At 40.5% G+C, this 27403-nt stretch overlaps 1 protein-coding gene across 5 annotated transcripts; it reads left to right on the top strand.

Moving 5' to 3' along the window:
• LOC133712711 (uncharacterized) lies at positions 1-27403 on the top strand. Of its 5 annotated transcripts, none has more exons than XR_009847555.1 (14): positions 1-197; positions 586-688; positions 860-955; positions 1083-1132; positions 1220-1343; positions 1540-1602; positions 1720-1779; positions 1867-2028; positions 2105-2178; positions 2254-2347; positions 2458-2594; positions 2719-2799; positions 6280-6943; positions 7332-8527. XR_009847555.1 is itself a non-coding variant. In XM_062138815.1 (14 exons), the coding sequence occupies exons 1-14, from the start codon at positions 88-90 to the stop codon at positions 27225-27227; spliced, it is 1332 nt and encodes a 443-aa protein (XP_061994799.1). In that variant the 5' UTR covers positions 1-87; the 3' UTR covers positions 27228-27403. The 5 variants fall into 5 exon arrangements, 2 of the variants coding, with proteins under 2 accessions (XP_061994799.1, XP_061994798.1); XM_062138815.1 differs by lacking the exons at positions 6280-6943; positions 7332-8527 and adding exons at positions 26884-26989; positions 27156-27403; XR_009847556.1 differs by lacking the exons at positions 6280-6943; positions 7332-8527 and adding an exon at positions 26884-26937 and having other exon boundaries at positions 2458-2620.

The following is a 27403-nucleotide window of genomic DNA, read 5'->3' on the forward strand; positions in this document are numbered from 1 at the left end:
TATTATATTAGTTGCCAAATCCACAATCTATTAAACTACGCAGACCCTTTAGACTCTTATTCTGTTTCTGAAAAACACTATCAATATATGGCTCTATTGGGAAACCCAAAACATATGGCTCTTTCATTGACGGAAACAGCGGCACGCTTATTTGTTACTAGATTTCTTAGACAATATATATCTACTGGATGTTTAATGTGAGTAATACTTCTTCTTCTTTTTTGTTTTTTTTTTAAAAAACCCTTAACCCATGACCTTTACAATGTGAGTAATACTTATGTTTTTGAAATGTATTCTGCTTTCTCAACTTGGATCATACATGTGACAAGCTTAGTACTGTTACCTGCATTGCATGTGCCACTTGTTTTATCTTTTTTGTCAGCTGTTTTTCTACTCTTTTTTTTTTTTCATTATCTGGAATAAGTTTCATCAGATACTAGCCACTTAACACACGCTCATGTGTGTGTCAACTGGCCTTTTTTATTTATTTTTATACTTTATTTGTGTCTATAATATTTTGTTTGAGTTTTTATTAGTATTTCTAAAAAAACAATTAGTATATTTTAAATGTCATTTTGTATGCAGCTTATTAGAAGAGGGAGGCACAATGTTCACCTTTGAAGGAAGCAAAAATGACTGTTCTCTAAAATCCGTTCTTAAAGTTCACAGTCCTCAGTTTTATTGGAAAGTATGCATGAAATTTTAACTGACTTTGATACTTCTTAATGTGAATTCTAGTTAAAAGGAAAAGGTTTCTAATTAAAGCTCAGGAAGACAGTATATCGGATCATTGTAAATATGAAAACACCATTAACTCCGCTTGCACTTTCACTGACTAGGAGAAATATTAATTTGACAGGTAATGACACAGGCTGATCTAGGCATTGCAGATGCATATATCAATGGCGATTTTTCTTTCGATGATAAAGACCGAGGTCTTCTAAATCTTCTTATGGTAAGAGTAAGACAATTGCCCGAATTCAAAAAAAAAAAAAAAAGAGTAAGACAATTGAACATTGCAATCTCATTCTCCTTATTATGCAAATTTTGATAAAATTTTGCCTTGCTGTTTCTTCTTCCAGCTTCTCATTGCCAACGGAGATTCTGATGCCTCAAAATCAAACAAGAAAAGGTGCAATGCACCGATTATCTCAAACTAGAATTGTGATATAGCTGACAACAATCAGCCAGGTCTCATTACATTGTTGGTTTTTTGTAGGGGATGGTGGCAGCCTTTGTTTTTCATAGCCACTATAGCCTCAGCCAGATACTTCTTTCAGAATGCTTTTAGGCAAAATAGTCTTGCACAGGCTCGAAGGAACATATCTAGTCATTATGATCTGGTATACAATTTATGACCGGGGAATATAGAAATAAAAGGATTTTCTTACACAGATAACCTCTCTATTATCACTTAGTACGTATTGGAATAGATTTCACTCTTCTTTAGTAGCTAACTAGCTATTTCAATGAGATGCTAGCATGAGACTTGCTTTTTTAGCTCACCGAAGTTCACAATTTTCTTTTTGTGTGTTGTAGAGTAACGAACTATTTTCGCTATTCTTGGGCGAAACAATGGTGTATTCCACTGCAATATTTAAGGTCAGAATCACCAGCTTCCAGTCAGACGTTTACGACAATAAACACTGCATGGAAGAAAGTACATTAACTATAATGTAACTTATCTTTTTCTTTCTGTGTCAAATTGTCATTTTTAAGACAGAAGATGAGGAACTGAATACTGCACAGCTTAGGAAAATCTGTACTCTCATTGATAAGGTGAGTTCAGTTTTGAGAATTCTGTTAAGGGTTTGATTTCTGTTTTCGTCTCCTATTTCAAAGTGTTTCTTCTTTCAATTAAACTAGGCTAGAATCGATGAGAACCATGAGGTTCTGGATATTGGATGTGGTTGGGGTACCTTAGCTATTGAAGCAGTCAAACAAACGGGTTGCAGATACACTGGCATCACTCTATCTGAGGAACAACTTAAATTTGCTGCAAAGAAAGTGAAAGATGCTGGACTACAGGTATCAAATTTTAGAAACTTCAGAAACTTATTTATTCCAAGAAACTTGATTTGTTATTTGAATTACTTTATAACAGCACCGGATCAAGTTCCTTCTGTGTGACTACCGCCAATTGCCTTCTGACCACAAATATGACAGAATCATATCTTGGTGAGTACTTTTTCCTTACCAACTTGAGTCCATTAATTATACTCCAGAAACTTGATCAGTCGCTGCATTTTTCAGCGAGATGCTGGAACATGTTTGCCATGAATTACTGGATGAGTTTTTTTCATGCTGCGAGTCTTTACTAGCAGAAAATGGGGTTTTTGTTCTGCAGGTAATGTTTGGAATTTTGACTCCAAGCTGCTTTACTATTTTGACTAATAAATTTGACTCCTATAAATGATGGCGTCGAACATATTGCTAATGGTAATTGATCTTTCTTAGTATATATCTATACCGGATGAACGCTATGATGAGTTCAGGCGAAGTTCAGGCTTCTTACATGAATATATATTTCCTGGTGGATGTCTACATTCATTAAGTAGGATAACATCAGCCATGGCCTCTTCTTCAAGACTCTGGTAATGGCCTCTTCTTCAAGACTCTGGTATGATCTGTTATCATGAGATGAGAACAATCTCATAATTAGGTCCGACATTTTGTCATAATGTTTTATTTCTAACTTATGAGAATTTCATTTTGCAGTGTGGAGCACTTGGAAAACATTGGAATTCATTATTACCAAACACTAAGATGTTGGAGAAAAAATCTCTTAGAGAGACAGAGGTAAGAAGATAGTCATGTCTTTAATTAGTTTGATCGATGACAATATAAATAAGAATTCTATGTATAATGAGGTTGACATGCACAAGTTTATTATGAATTTATGATATATAGCATATACTCTTAAGTCTATATATAGATCGAAAATGATAGAAGCAGCAATGGGCATAAATTTTCCAAAGGAATAAGTGTCAAAAACAGAAAAGAAGGATGATCGAAGTTCTAATTCTCTAATCTAAAAGTCGGGACACCAATTACAAAATCTAAATGGGAAAATATTCATACTGAGTTGATAAAAAAAATAAAAACTCAACAAACTACATCATTATATAAACTGGGAAAGAATTTTCAAGAAGTACAAACAAATTTAATTGTACAAACATATTTTCAGCGAAAAACAGTTCATCCTACATAATTTCAATAGAAAGCATTGAAAGCAATAAAACAGATCTTCAAAAATGAGCGATCCAACATATTTTAATAGAAAAACAGTTTGTCCAACTTAAAAAGTTGCATCTATTAGTTTATCTCATGCAATTGGAAGTAACGGGGTTTACAAGCTAGTTCTGAATATGAGTTTCGGCTGTTCACAAGTTATGATCCTGAGACTAGATTAGGAGGGTGGGACAATTAGGAACTCTATTCTCATGTGCCTGACACTGGTAAGTGAGATTCATTGGGGACGCTTCTCTCGTGTGCGCTAAAATATGTGATGGAACCCTTAAATGTTCTGTATCATGTCACTATCTATACATGTAGTCTTTTCATACGGTATGCTATCTTACCTGTGTACACATTAGCACAGGTTATGGAGACAGTGAATAGACAAACTTCATCAGGACCAAATATTTAGCCGCAAAGTGCTGGTGTTTGTTTTTTTTCTTTCGGCTTTTGCAAACTTCTGATAAAGCATAAAGTTCAAAAAAAACTTCTGATAAAGCATTGGTGAAAATTTCTTAAAAAAAAAACAGGAGATTTTCTCTCACCCTAGTTTTTCTCTCCAAAACCCTAGCAAACGGCAACCTTGCCGCTCTCCCCTACCAGCCTAGTTCTCTCATGTTTTTCTCCTTCATGGCATCCATTGACGCTGTCACTGCTAGCTTCGCTGCCTCCTTGGCTCTTGCTGAAGGTGGTCAAGCCCTGAACCTTGGAAAGATTTGTGGAGGCCCTGTTCGCAAATCCTCCCAATCTTTTCTTCTTGGAAAACCTCTCACTCGCAGGCCTGTGGATTCTGCTGTCTTCAAGTCTCACTTCCTCCGAACATGGATGGTGGAAAGAGATTTTAGGGTATAGGAAAGAGATGACATTGTTCTCATTTGAATCAATCCGGGATAGGAATAGGGTTCTTAGAGGAGGAGTTTGGTGCTTTGATCGTGCTCCGATATGTCTGGAGGAGTATGACGGAGTCCTACCTATTGCTGAGGTTCCAATGAAACATGTTTATATCTGGGTTAGGGTTTCGGGTATCCCTCCACTATATGAAGAACCTGATAACTTTATTCTCATTGGGAATCTTTTGGGAGGTTTTGTGGATTATGATAAGAAAGAGTATCAGAAAGGAATTATTCGCATCTTCTTCTTGCATGGTATCTCCAAATCTATTCTCTTTGAGCGTAAGATTTTCTTGACTGCAGAGGTTGAACCTGTATTGAAGTTTCAGTTTGAAAATCTCAAGGGTAGGTGCTCTCAATGTGGCTTGGTTACTCATTCTGGGGCCAAGTGTGAGGAACCTAATGTGGCAATCTCTACTCCTAGGGTTTTACATTTTGGTGGCCCTTCAACAGCTGGAGGATCCTTCTCCTTCTCGGCTCAAACTAGCCGTGAGTTACCTAAGCCTTCATCTGCTTTGCTAAAGAAAAAGAATCCTATCATTCGAAGGTTGGAGAGATCTCCATCAGGTGTAGATCCAGCTGTTGTTACCGTGCAAGACATGGCTGAGGAGTTGCCATAATGGTGTGGAGGCTTCGGGCTAGGCCTCAATGGATGGTATTTTTGAACCCATTCCTCCTACTCAAGTTGTGCAGATGGAACGTAGTGTTTACAAGAAAAGAAGCAGGAATGGAGGTTGTACTCCCTCCCCAAAGAAGTTTAAAACAATTCTGGGTGGTAAGCTTCTTACTCTTCAAGCAGATGCTCTTGGTTTGGTTGAAGCTGACAATGAGAGTGAGCAAGGAATTCTGAAGAAGAAGGTTGGAAGGCCTCTTGGGAGCAAGCACTACTAGAAAAACCCCCCAATAGAGACAGAGAAGAATCTGTGTGAATTACGACTATTGCACACAAAAATCCGTGTGAATCGATTAATTCACACGGTACAAGCACGGATTTAAAATTTGTATGTATTGCTGGCGTCGCTAATGCTATTTTCACACACCCTAACAAATCCGTGTGAAATATATGTACGGGTCCCACTCCAGTTTCAATACTGCATCTGCAGTCATGTCCCATCAACAATTGAATTCGTAATTAAATATAATTCATCAATTTAATGAATTATTCAAATATTAGGATATTTATTTTGGGGTCCTCCATTTAATTTCATTTTGTTTTGGGTCCTTCATTGAGATTTTGCAAATCTGGAGTCTTTCCTTCATCGTTCTTCATGGTAATTTTGTAGATCTAAGGGTTTTCCTTTCTTCTCCTTCAGTTGATGACGTTTGCATTTTATAAATTCCTACAAGAAAATCACGCAAAGATAGCAAATCAATTTAAGATAGATGCAAATTTGAGGTGTTGAACAATTTACCTGCCGATCTAAAATTAAAAATGCTGTGGTATGAAGTTGATTTGAGGCCATCTCCTTTTGCCTGATCTGTCTTTAATTGAAACGTGAAAGGTTCTGTGATTTGAGGGTATAGCATCAGAAAATCAAAGAGAGAAAATCAGAAGAAAGAGCAAATGAGGAAATAGCAAAGTATTACATGATAGGCACCAACGCCATCGCTTGATCACCCCCACCAACAATAATGCCTAGCTTGATCTTCGTTTGTGTTGCGGTAGTTGAAATCCATCAATTGCTAGTTCTCTCTTCTGAGTTTTGAGAAAGGAGAAATCAGAAGAGAGATAGGTGAGAGAGAGGCTTAAGAGATGAAACTACTTGAATTATAAAGAAAAAAGGGAATCTCGAGAAAGCTTTTGATAAGGATTCACACAGATATTGTGTGGCACCAAAGGTCTACAGGAAATATTCTGCCAACTATAAATACGTTCATAAAATTATGTAATTGTTCAAGGAAAACCTAATTTGTGTTTAGCCCAAACTCTAGGTTACTTGACCTAGTGGTAATAGGATTTAATTAGAAGGATCTAGAATCCTAATCAATGTAGAATTACTTTCCTTGTATGATTGAGATTCTATGCATTGTAATCCTCTATATAAAGAGGCCCCTATTATCAATGAGAATACACAGCAAATTCCTCTCAAATTCAGTTTCTCTACAACACGTTATCAGCACGAGCCCTAACCCTGAAATCCTAAATTCGTAGCCTTCAAATCCCAGATACAACCGCCGCCCACCTTGAAGATCTCAACTCCAGGAGTCCAGAACCGGCCGGAAAACCACCGAACCGGCCACCAGAAGTAGCAAAATTCCCTCTGCCCGGTTCAAAGCTTTCCTCACCACCTCCTACAGCCATACTAGACCACCTGCAGCGTCTCCACCCCAGAAATCCGGAACCGGAAATTTCATCACCAGAACCGGCCAAAATTCCACCGAACCGGCCACCGGAATCCTCCTAACCTGAACCGGCAGAAGAAGGAAAAAAAAAAAAAAAAAAAAAAGGGACCTGTGCAGCCCACCTGCTGTAGGCCCAAGCCCATAGGTTGAGCCCACGTGCAGCAGGCCCCAACCCAAGCTGCCAAGCCACCAAGCCAAGCCGCCAAGCCGCAAGCCTCAAGCCGCCAAGAAACCTGCCACGTCAGCAAGCCACGCAGGCATCCAGTCAGCAGCCACGTCAGCCACCTGTGCCACGTCAGCAGGCCGGTCAACCACAGGACAACGCCGGTCAACCCTCTGGTCAACGATCAGTCAACGTCGGTCAACCATTTTCTGGCGACTTTTCCGGCCGACTTCCGGCCACTTTCCGGCGACTTTTTCCGGCCAAATTCCGGCGACTTTTTCCGGCCAATTTTCCGACGACTTATTTCGAGGTATTTTTTACTAAACGTTCCCGTTTTTTTAGAGTTTTTAAATTCAATTTCTCTTCTTTTCTCGGGGACTTTCAACCTCCCTTCTTCTACCCCCCTTTCTTCTTCATAGGGGAGACCAAAAGCCAAACTGTGGGGGTTCGTGCTCACTCCAAGCTTGGAGCTTGTAGAGTCCTCCAAACTTAGAGTTTGTTGAGAAGAAAAACGATCGACCACATACATCATTGTTTCTATCTAATCCAAAACCCCTCTTGGAATCGGATTTTCTTGGAAGCGACTATGCTCAGAAAATCCCTAATTTCTTGGAAGCGACTACGCTCAGGAATTTTATATGTTTTCGTGGTAGCCTTTCACGCTCCGAAACTAACCCTAATTTCTTGTTCTCTTTCAGGATGAGTAACCTGAACAAATTGGACTTTACTCCATTGGGAACAACTGGCTCTGAATATCACAGGTGGGTTCGTGATGTCCGCCAGCATCTCAAGGCCGATGGAATCCTGGATACGATTCTCGAGCCTAGCCAGGACGTGCTAACTGTTGAGCAAGCTCAAGCTTTGGAAGCAAATAGAGCAGCCTTAGAGGCAAATAAGGCGAAAGCCATCATCCTAATGACTCATCATATGGATGATTCGCTCCAGTACGAGTGTATGAATGAAGAAGACCCCAGAAGGCTATGGGTCTCACTCAAAGAAAGATTTGGCAACGTCTGTGACTCCTTCCTTGCTTCCTGACCTAGAAGTGAGATGGCATAGCCTCCGCTCCTATGATTTCAAGTCAGTTCTTGACTACAACTCGGAAGCACTTCGCATTAAATCCTTAATGGAATTCTGTGGTAAAGAGATCACAAATGCGATGTTGATTGAGAAGACTCTCTCTACCTTCCCCGTTTCTGCATTGATGGTTGCTAAGAACTATCGAATTGATGTTACTGCATGACGGATCACAACGTTTCATGAGCTCATTGGAGCTATGAATGTCACTGAAAAGTATGACAACATCCTTGTGAAGAACTATAATTCGAGATCCGTGGGAACAGAGCATATTCCGGAATCCAATTATAGTTGCGCCCCTAAGAGGAGGCGCCAAGAGCGAAACCCTAACCTTAGGGATACTTCTGGACGTTCTGGTCTATATAATCGCTCTACTTGGGAAGGTAACCGCCAATATAGGCGAACACGGAACCGAAGAGGTGAACGTGGAAAGAGAGAGGGAGGCAACGCCTCTGGCCATGTTGGTGGCGCCACCAACACTAAGAGCCATCTAAATGACGCTTTCAAAGCGCCTCAATCAATGGAGTTTGAGCAAAGAGATGTATGTTCTCAATGTGGAGTGTCTGATTATTGGGCACACATTTGTAGAGCTCGTGAAGAAACTGTCACCGCCTACAAAACATATTGTGAAGCAAGAGAAGCTCACTATGTAGAACAAGAAGATCAAGAAGATGATCTAGAGTGAAGGGTTGAAGACTACGAATCTGGCTGGGATCAATAGATCGCCAATTCTGTTTAAGTCTTTATTTTCCAAGAGATGTAGGCAATTGCCATATTATTATTTTTTTAGTAGATGCCTATGGTTTAGTCTTTCTTCAAAGTAGGCGTACTCAATGTAAATGTGATGTCTAGGAAGGTTTTGAGATAAGTGGTAATTAAGAGAGCTTTGCTCCACCGACATCTCCCTACTCACCTGGTCACATTTGCGTTGGAATTACCGAAAGAAGTTAGACGACTACCATTGTTTTGCATTAGCTAAGCATTTGGATTAGATTCTCCTAATGGTTAAGAGACAATGATGTACTCCGTTGGCTTATGAATAAAATTTTGAGTTCTTTTCATTATGACTCCATTTTTGATTCATGAGCATGTTACCTTGTGACTACGATGGCTGGGCCATCAGTATTAATTCAAGGACATGGAATAGCCCAAGTTCTCTTTGCCAAATGGCACCTTGATTAATGTCACAGACACTCTCTACGCTCCTAGGGCAACTCGCACCTATGGATAGCCAACGGATTCCATGCGAAAACGCATGTAGAGAACAGAAATGAGTTCCTTTGCAATGCCTCTAATGATTGCGAACGATGGCGCATCTTAGAGAAGTTTATGTGTCTCTAGTGGACTCTATGTCACTATTCGAGCTATTAAATCCAATAAAGTTATGAGAGAAGATCTCTTGGATTTAGACACATATTGGCTTTGTCTCGATAGGATAAGTCACCCTGGTCATGATATGGTGATCCGTCTAATAAAGACTTCACATGGACACCCTCGAGCGAAATGAAGCAAGAATCAAAAATTGATTCCTGGACTTAGCAAGACCGCAACAATTGCAGCATCTGGCGCTGCAGCTGTCTTGGGGCGCCATATGGCCGCCCAAGTCCCTTGTGACAACGCCATATATGGCGCTACCTATGGCCATGACGCCATGGATGTCAATCCCCATGGTTATAACGCCATGGATGCCACCATGGTCATGACACCATGATGGGTGATGTAGTCACAAACTTTGCTTCAATGTGCGTTTCAAACGCTCAGGCCCAACCAAAACTCTCCTTGGTTGCTTCTAAGGCCTCTCGCTCATTTTACAAAGCCACTTCCTTAGGAAAATTAGGACTCAGACCGTCCTATGCAAAGGATATGAAAATACTCATTATGTTCTTACATAGAATCCGTAGGGATTCTGTGGACTGATTCCACCAACTTGCGGACGTTTAAATATATCATGATGTTGGTTGATATGCCCACACGCTGGTCCCGTGTTGTGCCATTGTCCACCTGTAATGCTGCTTATGCTACACTCCTAGCACATCTCATACAACAACGGGCTCACTCCCCGGATTATCCTATTCCGTCAATTGGACTTGACGATGCTAGAGAGTTTACATCGAAGACTTTTGATGGTTATTGCATTGGGACTAATGTTAGACATTATATTCCCATGAACACACCCAAATGGTCTCGCGGAAACGACTACGATGGTAGTCCGGACATTGGTAATGCACACCAATTTCCTTATATCCGCCTGGGGTGACGCAATATCGCATGCAGCCATGCTAATTCGTCTACGACCTACCGCCACTCAATGTCTCTCTGCGTTACAGCTAGTGACTGGGTACAAGTATTTTGTACTTACGCACATTTGAGTGAGCCATTTATGTGCCAATTGCGCTGCCACAGCTCACTATGATAGGTCCTCATAGACGAATGGGCAACTACGTTGGTTTTGAGACTCCAACTATCGTCCGCCACTTAATGTCCTTGCTAGGCGATCTCCTTACCGCTAGATTTGCGGATGTCACTTTGATGAGACAGTCTTCTCGTCGTTAGGGGGAGATACGAACACGAATGTTCAACAGGAACGACAGGAATTGTCGTAGTCTGTCCCCACTATGTCTCATCTCGATCCCTGTTAAAGTGACGAGATCACACAAATATGCTGCAAACATGCCTGCAAGGAAGGACGTCCCTACGAGAGGACGTAGTGCCACCCTACACCGAGGTAGGCATGGCGCCAACGCCATAGAGAGTGGCACTCTGGCGTTACAGGTCATGGCCCCAGCTAGGATGCATGGGAGGCCCGTGGGTTCGAAGGATACTTTGGCACGTTCCAATCCTTTGATCATCGACACTCAAAATCCGTCTTATGAGTATCTTCCGGGTTATGGTTATTGTTGGGGGACGCCTCAACGTTAGAACCCTATTCCTGAGAATATAGAGCTCTATGAAACTTACATTAGTGTACATGAGACGTGGGATAGAAACTCCATCATAATTGATGATGTAGTTGCGCATTTCGTTGCGCATGAGTTTGTTGAGTTAGATGATATCGAACCACGCTCCGTTGATGAATGAATGCCAACGTAGAGAGATTTGGCCTAAATGGAAAGATGCGATCCAGGTTAAGTTGGATTCTCTAACGAAGAGGAAGGTTTTTGAGACAGTGATGTCAACACCTCCTAACATAAAACCTGTTGACTAATGGGTCTTCGTTAGAAAGCGTGATGAGAAAAAGAGATGGCAATCTCGCCTTATGGCGCAAGGCTTCTCAAAAAACGCCCTGAAATCGACTACGATGAGACATATTCTCTCGTAATGGATGTCATTGCACTCCACTACCTTGTCAGTTTGGTAGTTTCTGAATAACTGAACATGCAGCTTACAAATGTGGTCACTACGTATCTCTATGGGGATCTAGATACGGAATATACATGAAGGTTCATGGTGAACTTCATTTACCCAAGTCAAGTGGCTCTAGACCACGGAGCGCGTTTACAAAGAAGTTGAAACGCTCACTAAAGTGACTACTTGATTGGGAAGGGATATGCCCCCGCGTTTCCATAACAAGTTTCAGATTCTATCGCCGTTCATGTTGGACATGATCTTCATTGGAAGCCCTTAAAGGGTTAAGGGAAACCGCTGAACATTAGAAATCCGAGTTTGAGATGAAGGATTTTGGGAGAACACGATTATGTCTCAGTTTGGAACTTGAGCATCGTGTTGATAGATGCTTAGGCATTTTGACAAGGTCAAACCTTCAAGCACCCCCATGATCGTACGTAGTCTTGATCCTGAAAAGGATCCTCTTCGTCGAAAGGATGATGACGAAGATGTGCTAGAGGCAGAAGTGCCTTACTTAGTACAATTGGCGCATTATTGTACTTAGCTCCATGCACAAGACCGGACATCTCATATATTGTGAACTTGTTAGCTAGATATAGCTCTGCGCCAACGCGACGCCATTGGATTGGTGTAAAAGATATCTTTCGATACTTGAGATGTACGATTGATATGGGCTTGTTCTATCCCTACAGAGAGATGATGGATTCGGACCCATCACACACCAGGAACGCCGCCAACACTGGCCTGCGTCCCCTCTCCCCATCCCAAAACGAAGTTAGCGTTTTGGAAGGTTTTGCTGATGCTGGGTATCTCTCTGACCCACACAAAGGTCATTCCCAATCTGGTTAAGTGTTCACCATGGGTAAAGACTGCGATATCTTGGAGGTCTACATAATAGACCCTAGTCGCTATATCTTCGAACAATGCAGAGACTATTGCTCTTCACGAAGAGATTCGTGAATGTATATGGATTGGATCCATAATTACGCATGTTCGAACAATTGTGGTTTGAAGTCTACCATAGATGAGCCTACGAGCATTTAGGATAATGCAGCTTGTTTTGAACAAATGAAGCAAGGCTACATCAAAGCGACAACACCAAGCTTAATCAGCAACAACAGACTCTCCTCAAGATCAAAATGAACTAGGTTCGATTTGAGGACAGTGTGGCAGACTTGCTCACTAAGTCATTGCCTAAATTCCACTTTCGAGAAACATGTTGGTAGCATCATTTACGGAAGTTATCCGAACTCCCATGACCGTAGTCATCAGGGGGAGATGCAGACATCAGGGGGAGATGTCTACATGTATGGTCTCGAAACGTGAAGGGTGTGTTGTGCTCTTTTTCCCCTTCGACCGAGGTTATTTTTGTCCCACTGGGTTTTTGTTACTCGACAAGGTTTTTAATGAGGCAACGAGAGAAGCACCGCGTTTGGGCAACACAAGGGGGACTGTTCAAGGAAAACCTAATTTGTGTTTAGCCCAAACTCTAGGTTACTTGACCTAGTAGTAATAGGATTTAATTAGAAGGATCTAGAATCCTAATCAATGTAGAATTACTTTCCTTGTATGATTGAGATTCTATGCATTGTAATCCTCTATATAAAGAGGCCCCTATTATCAATGAGAATACACAGCAAATTCCTCTCAAATTCAGTTTCTCTACAACAGTAATTAATTTTTTCTTTTTGTTTATTTGAAATATGATTCATACGGATTGGTTTGTAAACTTTAAATATGACACTATTTTATATAAAACTATTCTTATATTTTAATACATTCATACGGACTATTGTATCTAAATAAGAATATTTATATAACTGTTCCGACACATTTGCAGAATTTACAGTCACCCAAGTCTAATCAAAGACATTCACACGGATATTTGTGTGAAATATCCCAAAATATTAATTATATTCCACTTTTACCCTTCATGTGATACGGAATGGTCCGTATCTAATATTTTGACACGGATAAGTGAGTGAATATTGAGTTATTCACACGGATTTTTCTCTGTGTGTATGTCTGTGTGAATAATATCTGTGTGCAATGGCCATTGCGTTTCACTTACCCTACTGTTGTTGTTGTTCAGGAGGTTAGCCACTAAGGATAAGGGCAAAGGAAAGCTCTAAGCTTTCTGTTTCTCGGTACCTAGCATTTGAATTCCATTATGTTGCTATTTAAGTTTAGTTTCTCTAATTGTACACCAATTGAGGTTTCTAGGCGATTAGGGTTACTCTAGCAAGGATTTAGGTAGTGTTGGATTTGTCTTCATATGGTTAGGTCTAAATATTGTGCTCACTTTGTTTACAATGAGGGTTACCTGTCATGTGCTTGGTAGCTTAGACCATCTAGGTTTTATTTGGTGTAAGACAACATATGATGTACGTGCCTTCTGGCCATAGATAAGTAATGAAATTATCTCTCTTCCTCAAAAAAAAAAAAAAAAAAAAAAAAAACGGGGTTTACAAGCTATAAGCCTTAGAACAGATAGAATTGGAATCTACCAGAAAGATGAGAAAACTCTAAAGTTTTATTGATAATAATATGAAAGATAGATGTAGCCGTTTAAGGATACTTATATAGTAGAAAAGAAATCCTAGGGCAACTAACAACCAATCTTTTTAAAAATAACTCAACACATACATAATAAAGTTTCAAGGAGGAAGAAAAGAAAGCAAGTAAGAACTAAAAAACTTTTCTCTCCAAAACCCTAGGCGGCGTCTGGTCTTCCCATAAGGTGTATGCCCGGTCCGACGGCACGCCCCTGCGGCGGCGTCGCCGGACGGGCTAGAAGGGACCTTATTATCCGGTCGGGGAGCTGGCAGCAGGGCAGCGACGTTATTATCCAGGGCGTTTGTGAGATTTATCGGCGACGGGCAACGGTGGGCTGATGGATTGGATTCGGGGCCGATGACGCCTGACCAGAGGAAGGAGCGCAGACGAGCTGGGGGGTGTTTCGCGGTGGGGTGGTGGGACCGGAGATCGCCTGAGGGGGATAACCGGACGGCGGCGTCACGTCACGGCTATTCACCGGTGTTAGATCAGATCGATTAGACCCGAGCTTATCAGATCGGATCGATCACTGGGTTGGGGGTTCTGGTTCTGATCTCAGGAAGGGCGTTGTGGCTAGCCGGAAGGTGGTAGGTGATGGTGGTGCTACTGCCGGAGGACAGGGGAGGCGCCGGAGCGTCATGTTTTCTGCACCGGATCTTGGCTTGGGCCGATTAAGAGTTGGGTCTGGGCTTTGACCCTTGACCCAACTTACTTTTCTATTTTGCTTTATTATTATTTACTTTTACTTTTAGTAAGCTATGGCTCTATGGCGAAAATAATTCCCTATCACTTTTGGATAGGGCGAAGTGGGCTTTGGCCCGGTATGCACACTCTGTGTGCCTTGACTGACCTAGCGAGGCGGCGAGTTATTTGCTTGATCAAATGGACGCAACCTCCTAGTAGCAGAATGAAATTGAGTGTCGCCAGATTTATTTCCGTGCGGCAACATGGTGGGGAAGCTGCGCTATTTGTAATGATGCTTCTTCATGATAGAGTTATCTTTCCGGTATGTCATCGTTATATCAAAGCAAATGGAATAGCCATTCGTGCACTCTTTGCTAATTGGTACTTGTTAGAATACGTAGGTTTCGTGGAGTATCTTGGTATTATTTCAGGATGTTCTCTTTATGCTTATTGTAATATGGGGTTCAGGCTTTATGTCCCCCCCTTGTATTCTGCAATTTCATTAATCAAGGCTTGAGGGCAGCCGCACCAGCCCCCTTTCAAAAAAAAAAAACAACCAATCCTTTTTTTATTTTTTTATTTTATTTAAGAAGCGGGTAGAGGACTAACTCAACATCCCCTCCCGAAATATTATTGATAGGAAAAGAGAATTACAAACGGCTGGAGGACAAAACCAAAGCTGTGCCTGAAAATAAACCCCATTACATCATTAAGAAGACTCTAGAAAGTTCCAAACCAATATACTAGCAAACAACCCAAAACGTGAAATACCAAAATGACAAACTCAACTAAATCTTTACATTCATGACAAGAAAAAGCAAAGGCAAGACTCATCTGAACCTGTAAGCCAATCTTCCGGAGAAGTCCCATCCAAAAGGCAGGGGCAAGAAACTGGGGTAGAACGTCCCACACATGACTTCCAATATGTGAAGCACCATAATTAGCTAAAACGTCGGCGGGAACATTTCCTTCTCAAAAAATATGAGTTACTCTTAGTCGCATAGTACGCGCTAAAGACAACCCATTTAACCACCTAGTCCGCAGCCTCCAAGGTATAAGATTGGTGAGTTGAAAAACTGAACAACTGCCATGGAGTCCGACTCGATCCATAAGTCAGTCCATTCCCGAAGCCTTGCAACATGAACTGCTTCAAGGAAAGCTAAAATTTTCGCATCCAAAGTGCTGGAAACTCTGACCTTAGAAGCAAAGGCAAGCACAAACCCACGGTCATGATCTTGTACTATTCCACCGAACTCCGCAAGCTCCGGGTTTCTGAAGGAACCATCTATATTAATCTTTAGGCAAGGATGCCGCGGCGGAGTCAATTCCACGCAAATGAAGCGTGGGGCCCTAGCTCTCAATTGTGACAACTGTAGAAATGTGAACATTAATTGGTAAGGAGGAGGGAGACACTGAGGGAGAAAATGCCAACCCCGTTGATTCCGAAGAAGTGCTTGAAACAAGCAAAAGAGAACAGCCCCTCATCAAATTTACGTTTATTCCTTTCATTCCAAGTGCACCACAGTAAGGTACAACAAGTTATACGCCAAAGAATCTTTGTGGCTCTAGAGAATGAAGCAATAAAAGCATTAGAGAGAAGGTCCAATAAAGAAACCTGTGGGGGAGGCGTTAAGTTGAACATATGAAAGCACCATCTCCAAAGCTCAGATATGACTCGACAATCCCGAAACAAATGACTCCAAGTTTCACCACTTGCACAACAGAGGTGACACCGACAGCAAAGCGAGACTCCCCGGCGTTGTAAAGCCTCATCCGTTAGAATTTTCTGATGGAAGACTTTCCAAGAGCAGAGACTTTTACGAGGTTGAATAGCTGGATGCCATATAAGGTTCCCCCAATCCAAGGAAGGGGTAAGCTGCAGAAGAGACCTATAAGCTTCCTTTGATGTCAACACCCCGGCCGACGAATCCACCCAGACTACCTGATCACTCCTTGGTTCATCTGGGAGTACATGAGCAGTAAGTGATGCAACAATATTTGGAAAAACTTGAACAAATATATCAGGCAAGTCCCACTTGCCAAGGACTATGAAGTCACTGATTTTGTTGTTCAAATGCTTAAGAGTGCTAGGATCAATATTAAAAGCTTCCCAAAACCTCTCCCATCCAATTATCCTTCCATAATCTGATTGTCTTGCCATCACCAATGACCCAACGAAGGTTAAAAAGAAGAGTATGCCAAACTTTCTTTAACCTAAGCCAAACCGAAGATTTCTTGTAGTAGGTGCAAGGCTGAAATCCAAGTAGTAGAAATTTGTCATGTAGAAAGCAATTTGAAGGAGAGGCTTTAGACACAACATCTCAACCCCGTTTAAGCAACAAAGCTTGATTGAGAATAAAGAGATTCTTCAAATTCAGTCCTCCCTTTGCTTTAGGCTGGCATACCTGCTCCCATGCTACCAATGCTACACCCCTCTTTAACAGATCTCCATTCCAAAAGAAATTCCTAATCCATCCTTGCTGTTTGAGAAGGGAACGGGGCCAAGAATAAATACGAAAACTGTGGATGAGGAGGCCATGCATGGATGACGTAATCAATAAGTTGAAGCCGAGTAGCTTGAGATAACAATTTCCCCTTCCATAAACTTAATTTGCAGCGAACTTTGTCTACAATAGAACACATATATTTACACATAGGGCTTCCCAAAAAGATCGGAACTCCCAAGTATATAAAGGTTAGTGCCCCCAACTGTATTCCCATTGTGTTTTGAATGTTTGACGACCTTGAGGCCGCATACTTGCCCAAAAACAAAAGAGATTTACTTTTATTAACCAACTGCCCAGAATTTACTGCATATTCATCACTGAAATTAGAGAGAGCCCAAATACCGCTAGAGCTAGCTTCCATGAAGATCATTACATCGTCTGCAAAAAGGACATGTGAAGGGGGAGAACAGTTTCCAGGAGCTGCAAAGCAAGAAATCTTACCCTGAGTCACCAAGAGAGATATACCACGACTCAACACTTCCTCCGCAAGGCAAAAAAGAATAGGCAATAAGGGATCTCCTTGACGCACACCCCTAGAACAGGTGAAGAAGCCACAAGATTGTCCATTCACCAAAATAGATAGATGCGCCGACTCTAGGATACAACGGACCCAATTCACGAAAATTGGATCAATTCCAAAAGCTCTTAGAACCTTTAGAAGAAAACCCTAATCCAAAGTGTCGAAAGCCTTAGCTATATCAAACTTAATAGCCATATTCCCATACCTGCTCCTATGATCAAGAAGATTCATGCATTCTGAAGTGAGAGTAATAGGATCTACAATCGACCTACCTTTAATGAAAGCACTCTGATTGGTAGAGATTATTCTAGAAGTAACTTGGCCCAAACGATTTTCCATAATCTTGGTAATTGTTTTGAAGACAAAATTCGCCAAAGCTACAGGCCTATAATCAGAAATACCTTCAGCTTCTTGCTTCTTCGGGAAGAGGATTAAGAGATTAGAATTAAAATGATGGGGAATAAAACCCAATTCAAAGAAGCTGCGCACCGCAAGTATCACATCTCTTGAAACAATTGACCAGCAAGTCAAAAACAAACTATGGTAGAGTAGCACTCTATGAAGGTATGAAAATGGCTCAGACTCTACACTATGATAGAGTAGAATTTGATCGAAACAGATTGTATGTTACTTGTTCATGCTTTGAAACTAGAGGAGTTGGATTATTCAACTCTAGCTTTCATTCTTGAAGAAGTAAAAGAATCGCTGAGAAGCCATGTGCATTATATAGTTACTTATGCTCCTAGAGATGCTAATAAGATAGTGCATATGTTAGCTAGTCGCTCTTTGTGCAACGATGATAGTCAGGTCTGGTTTGCAACTGCTCCCAAATTTATATGGGATGCCATTCTAAACGAGTGTTCTCGTTAAGTATCAATGAAAGTTTTATTTCAAAAAAAAAAAAAAAACTAGAAAACCTAAAATGCTGTTAAAATAGTAAAATTGTTTAAGACAAAAGAGATTCGGGAAAATACTTGGATACTTTCATTGATAATAGGGATCTCTTTATATAGAGGATTACTTATATAGAGGATTACATGTACAATATATTTGAGTACAAGGAAACCTAATCAAACATTGATTAAGATATCTAGAAGATTCTACCTTGTTACAACTTAAACAAGTAATCCTGTTTGGGTCAGGCACACATAATTCGGGTTTCCTTTAACACTCTCCCTTGTGCCGTCCAAACATCGGTTCTTCTCTTGTTGCCTCGTCAAAAACCTTGCTGAGTAACAAAAACTCAATAGGAAAAAAATAACCTCGGTAGACGGAGAAAAAAAGTACGACACACCCTTCACATTTCGAGATCAAAACATGTAGACATCTCCCCTTGATGTCTGCGTCTTCCCCTGATAACTATGACCATGGGAATTTGGTAGACCAATACTTTTCACATGTTTCTCGAAAGTGGATTTAGGCAAGGACTTAGTAAATAAGTCCGCCACATTTTCCTTAGATCGAACTTGGTTTACTTTGATCTTAAGGAGAGTTTGTTGTTGCTGATTGTAGAAGAACTTAGGCGATATTTACTTGGTGTTGTTGCCTTTGATGTAGACTTCCTTCATTTATTCAATGCAAGTATCATTATCCTCATAAATGCTCGTAGGCTCATCTGTGGTAAACTTCAAACCATAAGTACTTCGAATATGCGTAATTATGGATCTCAACCATATACATTCACGAACTGGTTCATGAAGAGCTATAATCTCTGCATGATTCAAGGATGTAGCGACAATGGTCTGTTTTGTAGACCTCCAAGAAATCGCGATGTTTCCCATGGTGAATACATAAACTGTTTGGAAACGACCTTTATACAAGTCAGGGAGATACCAGACATCAGTAAAACCTTCCAAAACATCATTCATATTTTGGTGAGGCGAATGAGGACGCCGACCGGCGACATATGCGGCGGCGGCGCTCTCAATGCATAGTGGGTCTGAATCCATCATTTTCTCTTAGTAGGGATAGAAAATGCCCATATCTATCATACCCTTTAAGTACCGAAACTAAAAGAATTCTTTACACTAGTCTAATTGCGTCGCTTTGGCGCAGAGATATATCTAGCTAACAAGTTCACAGCAAATGAGATGTCTGGTCTTCTGCATTGTGCTAAGTACAATAATGCACCTATTGCAACTCATTAATGGTTCCGATGATGTTCATTTCATCGACATAAACCTCGATAATAGCAGATCCGGAACTTCTCTTCTTAATGAAAACACATAGGCATATATAGTTAGTTTATTATTGATATATCCCTTCCAAATCAAGTAGTCACTTAGACGGATACCACATCCGTCCGGATTGTTTCAATCTATATTGTGAGCATTTCAATCTTATTGCAAACGTGCTTCATGGTCTATAGCCATTTGACTTGGGTAACTGAAGTCCATCAGGAACTTTTATGTATATCTCTGTATCTAGATCCCCATAAAGATACTCTGTGATCACATCCATAAGCTGCATGTTTGGTTTTTCAGAAACTATCAAACTAACAATGTAGCGAAACGTAATGAAGTCTATTACGGGATAATATGTCTCCTCATAGTGGATTCCAAGGCGTTGTGAGAAGTCTTGTGCCATAAGGCGAGAATTGTATCTTACAATCTCGTTTTCTCATTACGCTTTCTAACGAAGGCCCATTTATGTCCTACAGTTTTTATTTTAGGCAGTATTGGCGCAATGGGCCCAAATATCTTCCTCTTCGCTAGTGAATCCAATTTAACCTGAATTACATCTTTTCATTTAGGCCAATCCGCTCTATGTTGGCACTTATCAACGGAACAAGGTTCGATATCATCGGACTCAATTGATGATGGAAACGTCTCATGTATGCTAGTGTAGTTTATAGAGATTTCTATATTCTCAGGAGTTTCTGACATTGAGGCATCCTCCAACGATAACTATAATCCAGAATATTCTCATGAGACAGATTTTGAGTGTCGATGATCAAACGATCATGTTGTGCCAAAGTCGCTCTCTTTCTTGGGCAAGTATCATTCTAACCCATGGGCTTCCCACGCTTCCTAATTGGGGCCATGGCCTGTGATGCCACAGTGCCACTATCCATGACGTTGGCACCATGCCCACCTCTATTTAGGGCTGCGCCACGTCCACTCGTAGGACATCAATCCTTAATTCCAAGCATGTTTGTAGCAGGCATGTGTGATGTCACGCCCCGAATTTTGAATAACCAATTCAAATCCGAAACATGAATAAACAATTAATACAAATAACGTTCTGAATTTTTTTCTCAGAAACAAACACACCACTCGCCACTCAACACAAAACTCGAAAACCTCGAGTTAATTATTACAATTCACTCTTACAAAGTAAAATTGTAAAGCTCTAAATGAGCATAACAAACCTCACAATATAATGCTGTAATTCACATAACACTACTCTAAGCTGCCCGATCACCGTCCTGGTTCTCCTGACCTGCAGGGTTATCCGCTACACCGTTTGAATAGTGTACCGGGATTGCAACAACACAAAACCCGGTAAGCTTTTGACAGCCCGTATGAGTAAAAAGAAAGAACTGTTGATTTATTAAATTTCAGTTCAAGTAAAATTCAACAGTATTACGTCTGCAAAGAGACATCAAACCACTCATGTAAAACCACAAGGAATACATTTTCACAATCCTCAAATCACAATACACCACACTGGTCCTGCAAAAACCCAACCCACATAACACCACTTTGGTCCATCCCAACAGCACGTTAGAGCTCTAACCACATCGCTACCAGTCACCTTGGCCTAGGTGCAAGTAATGCGACATACTTCGGTTAATAATAAACCGTCGCGCTTTGGACATCCCCGTCCTCAGCACCATATACTTCGGTTAATAATAAACCGTCGCGCTTTGGACATCCCCGTCCTCAGCACACAACTTCGGTTAATAATAAACCGTCGCACCTTGGACATCCCCGTCCTCAGCACACAAACACTCCGGTTATCCTTAACCGTCGAACTTCAGACACCTCATCCTCAGAACCCTACATTCTCTAACTCTATACATCCTCCAATGTAAATCATGAATATTAACAAGAACTCATCAATCATGTTCATCACATATAATTATGGTAAGTCACATGTCAATTCATAATAATTTAATCATCCCAATTCCACACTCTTCAATGTCACACCATTCACATATAATCACGTAAGTATATATATACGTAATTATCCGCTCAGGGATAATCACTAATACCAACTATAGTTCACATGCAATAAAACCGAGAAATTCATTTGTATAGTAAAAATCATTTTACTTACCCATGGACCGTAGTTGATCAAGTCCATATGATTTTAAAACAAATATTTATTCCATAAATATTTTCACGCAATTACGACAAAATAAGGTAATTAAATTTATTCGGTTCGTAATATGAACCACGTGAGGTTTACTCACCTCTAAATTCCCGCTGCGTCTTCTTAACAGCTCAAAAACAACGATCCGAAATCGTTCACCAATCAATCCATCAACCACCTAGTCAAACACGATCTTAACTTAGAAATCATTCATAGACCACACATATACAGAAATCCAACGGTCGGATTCTAATTTAATGATGATCCAACGGTCAGATCAAATTTATATGATGATCCAACGGTCGGATCCTCACAGATCGCCCTTAGGATCATCCTCCAAAATTATCACGAAGATCCAACGGTCAGATCTTCCTGAATCGCCCTTACTAACATCTCCACAAAATTATATGAAAATCCGACGGTCGGATTCTCACGAATCGCCTTCCGAATCACTATTTCTCAAATATACGAAGATCCAACGGTCGGATCTTCGCCCGTGACCTCACAAAGTCACCGGGACAGTCATACGATCATCATATCAAAATTATAGGTTCATCTGACGGTCCTAATTCCACAGATCATAAATCTAACGATCGAAATCGATCGAAATCTCAAAATTCATAACTAATTCATACGATAACCGAAAAATGCGTATAATACGCCGAAATGATCGTATCGAAACATAGAATCATAAAATGGACAGAAACTAAATTTTTGACCTCCGGAGGTGGCCGGAAAGGGCCGCCGGAGTTAGGGACAGAGCCACCGCCGACCACCACAATTGGTATCGGGGCTGTGCTTGTCCCCTTCGTTTTCTCATTCTGGACACTTTTCATAACTAGCACAAGACCAAAAATGACAGGAAGGGATCGAAATGTACCAAAAACCAGTCGGTGGCCGGAATTTTTCCAGAAACCGGCGAGCTCCAAAATCGACGTGAAAATTACAACCTCACGCCTCGATCCCTTCTGGAGAATTGTTCAGAACTTCCTTATGAACTCAACAAGCCAAGAATCACAAGAAACGATCGTGTATAGCTCGAGATATCTTGATCCGAAGGTTGGTTGTTCGATCCGCACGGGTCGAGCTCCGACGAACGTGAAAACGTTCGATCCAGTTCCGATCCTTCTTGGTGCTTGTATAGGAAGATGAGGCGAGCTCAATGAGCCAAGAATCAAGTGAAATGGTGCTCTGTAGCTCGAGATATCGAGTTTGGAACGAAAACGAGCTAAACCGGACTCGGGGTCGCCGCCGTCGCTGCCGGCCGTGCCGCCGCGCAAGGTTACCTCCGGTAGCTGCGCAAGGTCGAGGCGAAGCCGTGGAAGGTGGTCTGAGGTTGTTTGGTGGTCTGTGGTGGACGGTGCAGCACGATGAACAAAGCTCTGTTTTGTTTCTTCGACTGTGACGAGAGGAAACGAGAGAGAGAACGAGAGAGAAATAGAGAGGAAAGGAATTAAGTTTCTGCTGTCGGTCGATCGAGTGTCGGCAACAATTCATAGTGCTCTAATCGACAATCATCATGAAAGGTAAAGAATGAAATGATCATGTTCCTTGCTTTTGATTAATTATAAAAAATCCGGTTATTACATGTGATCTCATCACTTTAACGATATGATGATTCGCCGCACTTCGGACTGTGCGGTTCGGGGTTCAAGATGAGACAAACTGGGGACAAACCACGACAATTCATGTGGACTCTATTGAATGTTGACATTCTTATCTCCCTCTAACTATGGAAAGACTGTCTCATCAAAGTGACAATCAGCAAAACGAGCGGTAAAGAGATTGCCTGTCAAAGGTTCTAAGTAGCGAATGATCATTGAAGTCTCAAATCCAATATATATCCCCATTCGTCTCTAAGGGCCCGTCTTGATGCGTTGTGGCAGCGCGATTGACACGTAAACCGGGCACTCAAATATGCATAAGTGTGAGATATCAGGCTCGTACCTAGTCACTAGCTATAACGTAGGGAAAGATTGAGTGGCGGTGGGTCGTAAACGAATATTCATAGCTGCATGCAATATTGCATGACCCCAAGCAGAATTAGGGAGATTGGTGGGCATTACCAATGTTCGGACTACCATTTGTAGTCGTTTAATGACGGCTTCCGCGAGATGATCTTGGGTGTACACATGGGGAATAGGATGCCCGACCAACATCAATCCCTATGGACATGTAATAATCATCGAAAGTCTTCGATGTAAACTCTCCAACATTGTTAATCGAATTAACTTAATAAGATGATCCGAGTAGTGAGCCCGTAGCCTTATAATCTGTGCTAGGAGTTTAGCATAAGCAGGATTATGAGTGGACAATAGCACAACATGTGACTAGCGTGTCGACGCGTCAACAAACACCATAAAGTATCCAAAATATCCGCAAGTTGGTTGAATTGGTCTACAGATTTCCCCTTAGCTTCTATGTAAGAACGGAATAAGAACTTTAGTATCTTTTGCATAGGATGGTCTCAGTCCTAATTTCCCTAAGGAACAGACTTTGTAAAATGAACGAGGGGCCTTATAAGCAACCAATGAGGATTTTGGTTACGTCGGGGTACCAGAAATATCATTCAAAAGGAACATGATGGCACAACTATTGGTATCATTATGGTGGACGACGCCAGTGCTAGGTATGGCGGCGGCTGTCCCACATGGTCCAGGAATCAATTTTTGATTCTTGCTTCATGTTGCTCGAAGGAATGGATATCTGTGTGAAGTCTTTAATATAGGGATCATCATATCACGACCAGGATCATCATATCACTAAATTCAACTATTTTCCTAGACATCATGCTTACTTTAGGTGAGCCTATTCAAAGAAAAGTTAAAACCAAAGGCATCTACTAAAGTTTATGGCAATTGCCTTATTACATCTTGTATGCATTAGCTACGTTCTGGGATGCACTACATATCTTTACCCAATGTCCGAATGCTCCACATCGGAAACACACGTCTTTGTGTTCAGACTCCCAATGGAGCAAAATCCAATTTGTTCAGGTTGTTCATCTTGAAATAGAACAAGAAAATGGTTAGTTTCAGAGCTTAAAAGCTAACCACGAAAACAATAAGAATTTCTGAGCGTATTCGCTCCCAAGAAATTTGATTCCAAGAGATATTGGATTAGATCAAAACAATGATGTATAATGGTTGATTGTAAGAATAATCTCAACGAGTCAATACTCGAAGATAGCACGAACCCCCACAGTTAGGCTCAAATCCCATGTTACAAGAAAGGTGGAAGTTAGAAGAAGGGGTATTAGAATCCTCAAGTGTAAGAAAGCATAATTTAAATCAAAGAGGCAACGTTAATCATAAAAATTACCTTGAGAAGTTGCTTGCGAGGCTAACAGTAGGCTGCTTGTGAGACTAACTGAGGGCTGGCATGCTTGCGTTGGGCTGGCAGGGGGTGCGCCGAGGGGTCACCAAGGGTGCACAAGGGCTCGCATGTGTAGGGCAGGTGCGCAACGGTTCCAAGGCTAGCAAGCAGATATGTTGTACAGAGTAGGCACATGGTAAGCTCAGGTTAGGCTCAGGGGTTTGCCAAGGGTGCTACGAGTCAAGCGGTGAATAAAGGGTTGCGAGGCTAACCGAAAGGGTTTTAGGATTTTCTAGGATTTTTGGCTTATTGAAATAGGGTTAGGGCTTCGTGCTGATAACATGTTTAAGAGACAAGAGATGCGGGAGAATACTTGGATACTTTCATTAATAATAAGGGCATCTTTATATAGAGGATTACAAGTACAATATCTTTCAGTACAAGGAAATCTAATCAAACATTGATTAGGATATCTAGAATATTTTATGCCATTACAATTGAAACAAGTAATCCTGTTTGGGTCAGGCATACATAATTCGGGTTTCCTTCAACAAAAATTCAGTTTTGAGGCTCGAAATGACTTCGGAAGCCCGAAAAAGCCCATACATCGTGGCAAAGGGACGAACTTGACTCCTGACCCCCCTTCTCAAAAAGATATAATTATTAGCATTCTAACACCAAACACCAAATCTGTAGTACGTGTTCATGTTTTGCCATTTTCACGATCAAGTTGTTCTTCAGTCCTAGCTACCGTCCATTCTACATCATTATCCAACATAATTCAATAGAATCACCAAGTCTTGAAACTTCTCATAAATGCTTGACAACATTGTTTTTCAGACGCATCACTACCATACCCTTTCAAATGTAAAGGAAATTGATGAGTATATATTATATTGTTAGTGTATTTCACACCTTCTAATGTAATTGAGAAAGTCATTGTGAACTGTACCAATAGGATCTGAAAAATCATCACTAAAAACTCGGTAAATCGTACGTGGAAAGCCATGCATATATATATAGATGTCCTCTAAATGGCCTCTACTTGCTTCCGATAGCAATATCAATATATTGTCGGCAATTTTGATTCGTTTTGATCAATTTTGAAGTTGTTCAATTATTTTGATCAATATATGATTGTATTCAACTCTAGCTTATAAATTATTACATCCAATATATTGTTAATAGTCAAGGCTAAAGTCTTTGTTTAGTTCATAATACCGGATGAACTGTTAAGGATGATTGGTATTTCTTTAGTTCATATCAATACCGGATAAACATTATAAAGAGTATAGACCACTTGATAAAGGAATATATAATTCCTTGTGGATGTCTACCTTCTTTAAGGAAGGTAACATCAACCATGCCTGCTTCCAGACTTTGGTATAATCTGTTATCATGAGACGAGAACAATCACATAATTAGGTCCAACTTTTTATTATAGTGTTTTTATTTTAAAATTATAAGAATAATTTCACAGTCCTGGAGCACTTGAAAAACATTAGAATTCATTATAATCAAACACTGAGATATTGGAGAAAAAAATTCTTAGATAGACAGAGTTAAGATAGTTATGTCTGTAGTCTGATGGCAAATTTCTATGTAAAATATAGGGAAATAAGAATTCTATGTAATGAGGTTGCTGAGGACCATGACATGCAGCATATACTCTTAAGTCTATATATGGATTGAAAAGGATAAAAGCAATGGGCATAAATTTTCCATTAATTGCAACTTTCTTGTCTGACCATGGAACTCTCTACGCTCAGTATTGGTCTTTGTTCTTTGCTTTTCATTGAATATATTCTCTAATAAAAGTCTTCACTTACAAGTATATATATCAAATGTAATAAAAAGGAGTATAATACTTATGACTGCTGCACTTTTAGCTTTTAATACAATATTTCAATTTCTCTTTGGTGTTTATAGTGAAATACTCGCTCTTGGATACAATGAAAATTTCATTCGGACATTGGAATATTATTTTGATTACTGTGCTGCTGGTTTCAAGTCATATACACTTAGAGATTACCAGGTAACATTTTCTGATTTTCCGCTGTTGGATAATTAATATACACTTAATCTTGCATAACAATATACATGTATGTACAATAATATGATCTTTACTATAATTTTTTAAATATTATGTATGCCTTAGTTACATGTGCTTCACATCACTCAATATAATTAATTTGATGCAGATTGTGTTTTCACGTCCTGGTAATGCTCTCACATTCAACAATCCATATAAGGGTTTCCCTTCAGCATATTGATGGTTATGCACTATGAACTGCTAGGAGGAATAAGGTGCAAATTAAACAAGGCTCCATTTGAATGAGTCATTCTAAGTCTACATATTCATTTGACATGTATTGTTGCTTAGATTGCTTGTCAAACGTACATGTAAAGATTTCAAGTTAGAATAAAAGAAGCAAACAAATATATGGAG

The sequence above is a fragment of the Rosa rugosa genome, chromosome 5, assembly GCF_958449725.1.
Source record: "Rosa rugosa chromosome 5, drRosRugo1.1, whole genome shotgun sequence".
In the NCBI taxonomy this organism is placed as follows: Eukaryota; Viridiplantae; Streptophyta; class Magnoliopsida; order Rosales; family Rosaceae; genus Rosa; species Rosa rugosa.

Bases quoted from the DNA above. Each gene is read 5' to 3' on its own strand.
- LOC133712711 (XM_062138814.1), top strand. From the start codon at position 88: ATGGCTCTATTGGGAAACCCAAAACATATGGCTCTTTCATTGACGGAA. The intron at 198-585 runs GTGAGTAATACT...TTTTGTATGCAG, and splicing joins ATATCTACTGGATGTTTAAT to CTTATTAGAAGAGGGAGGCA. The intron at 1,344-1,539 runs GTATACAATTTA...TGTGTGTTGTAG, and splicing joins TATCTAGTCATTATGATCTG to AGTAACGAACTATTTTCGCT.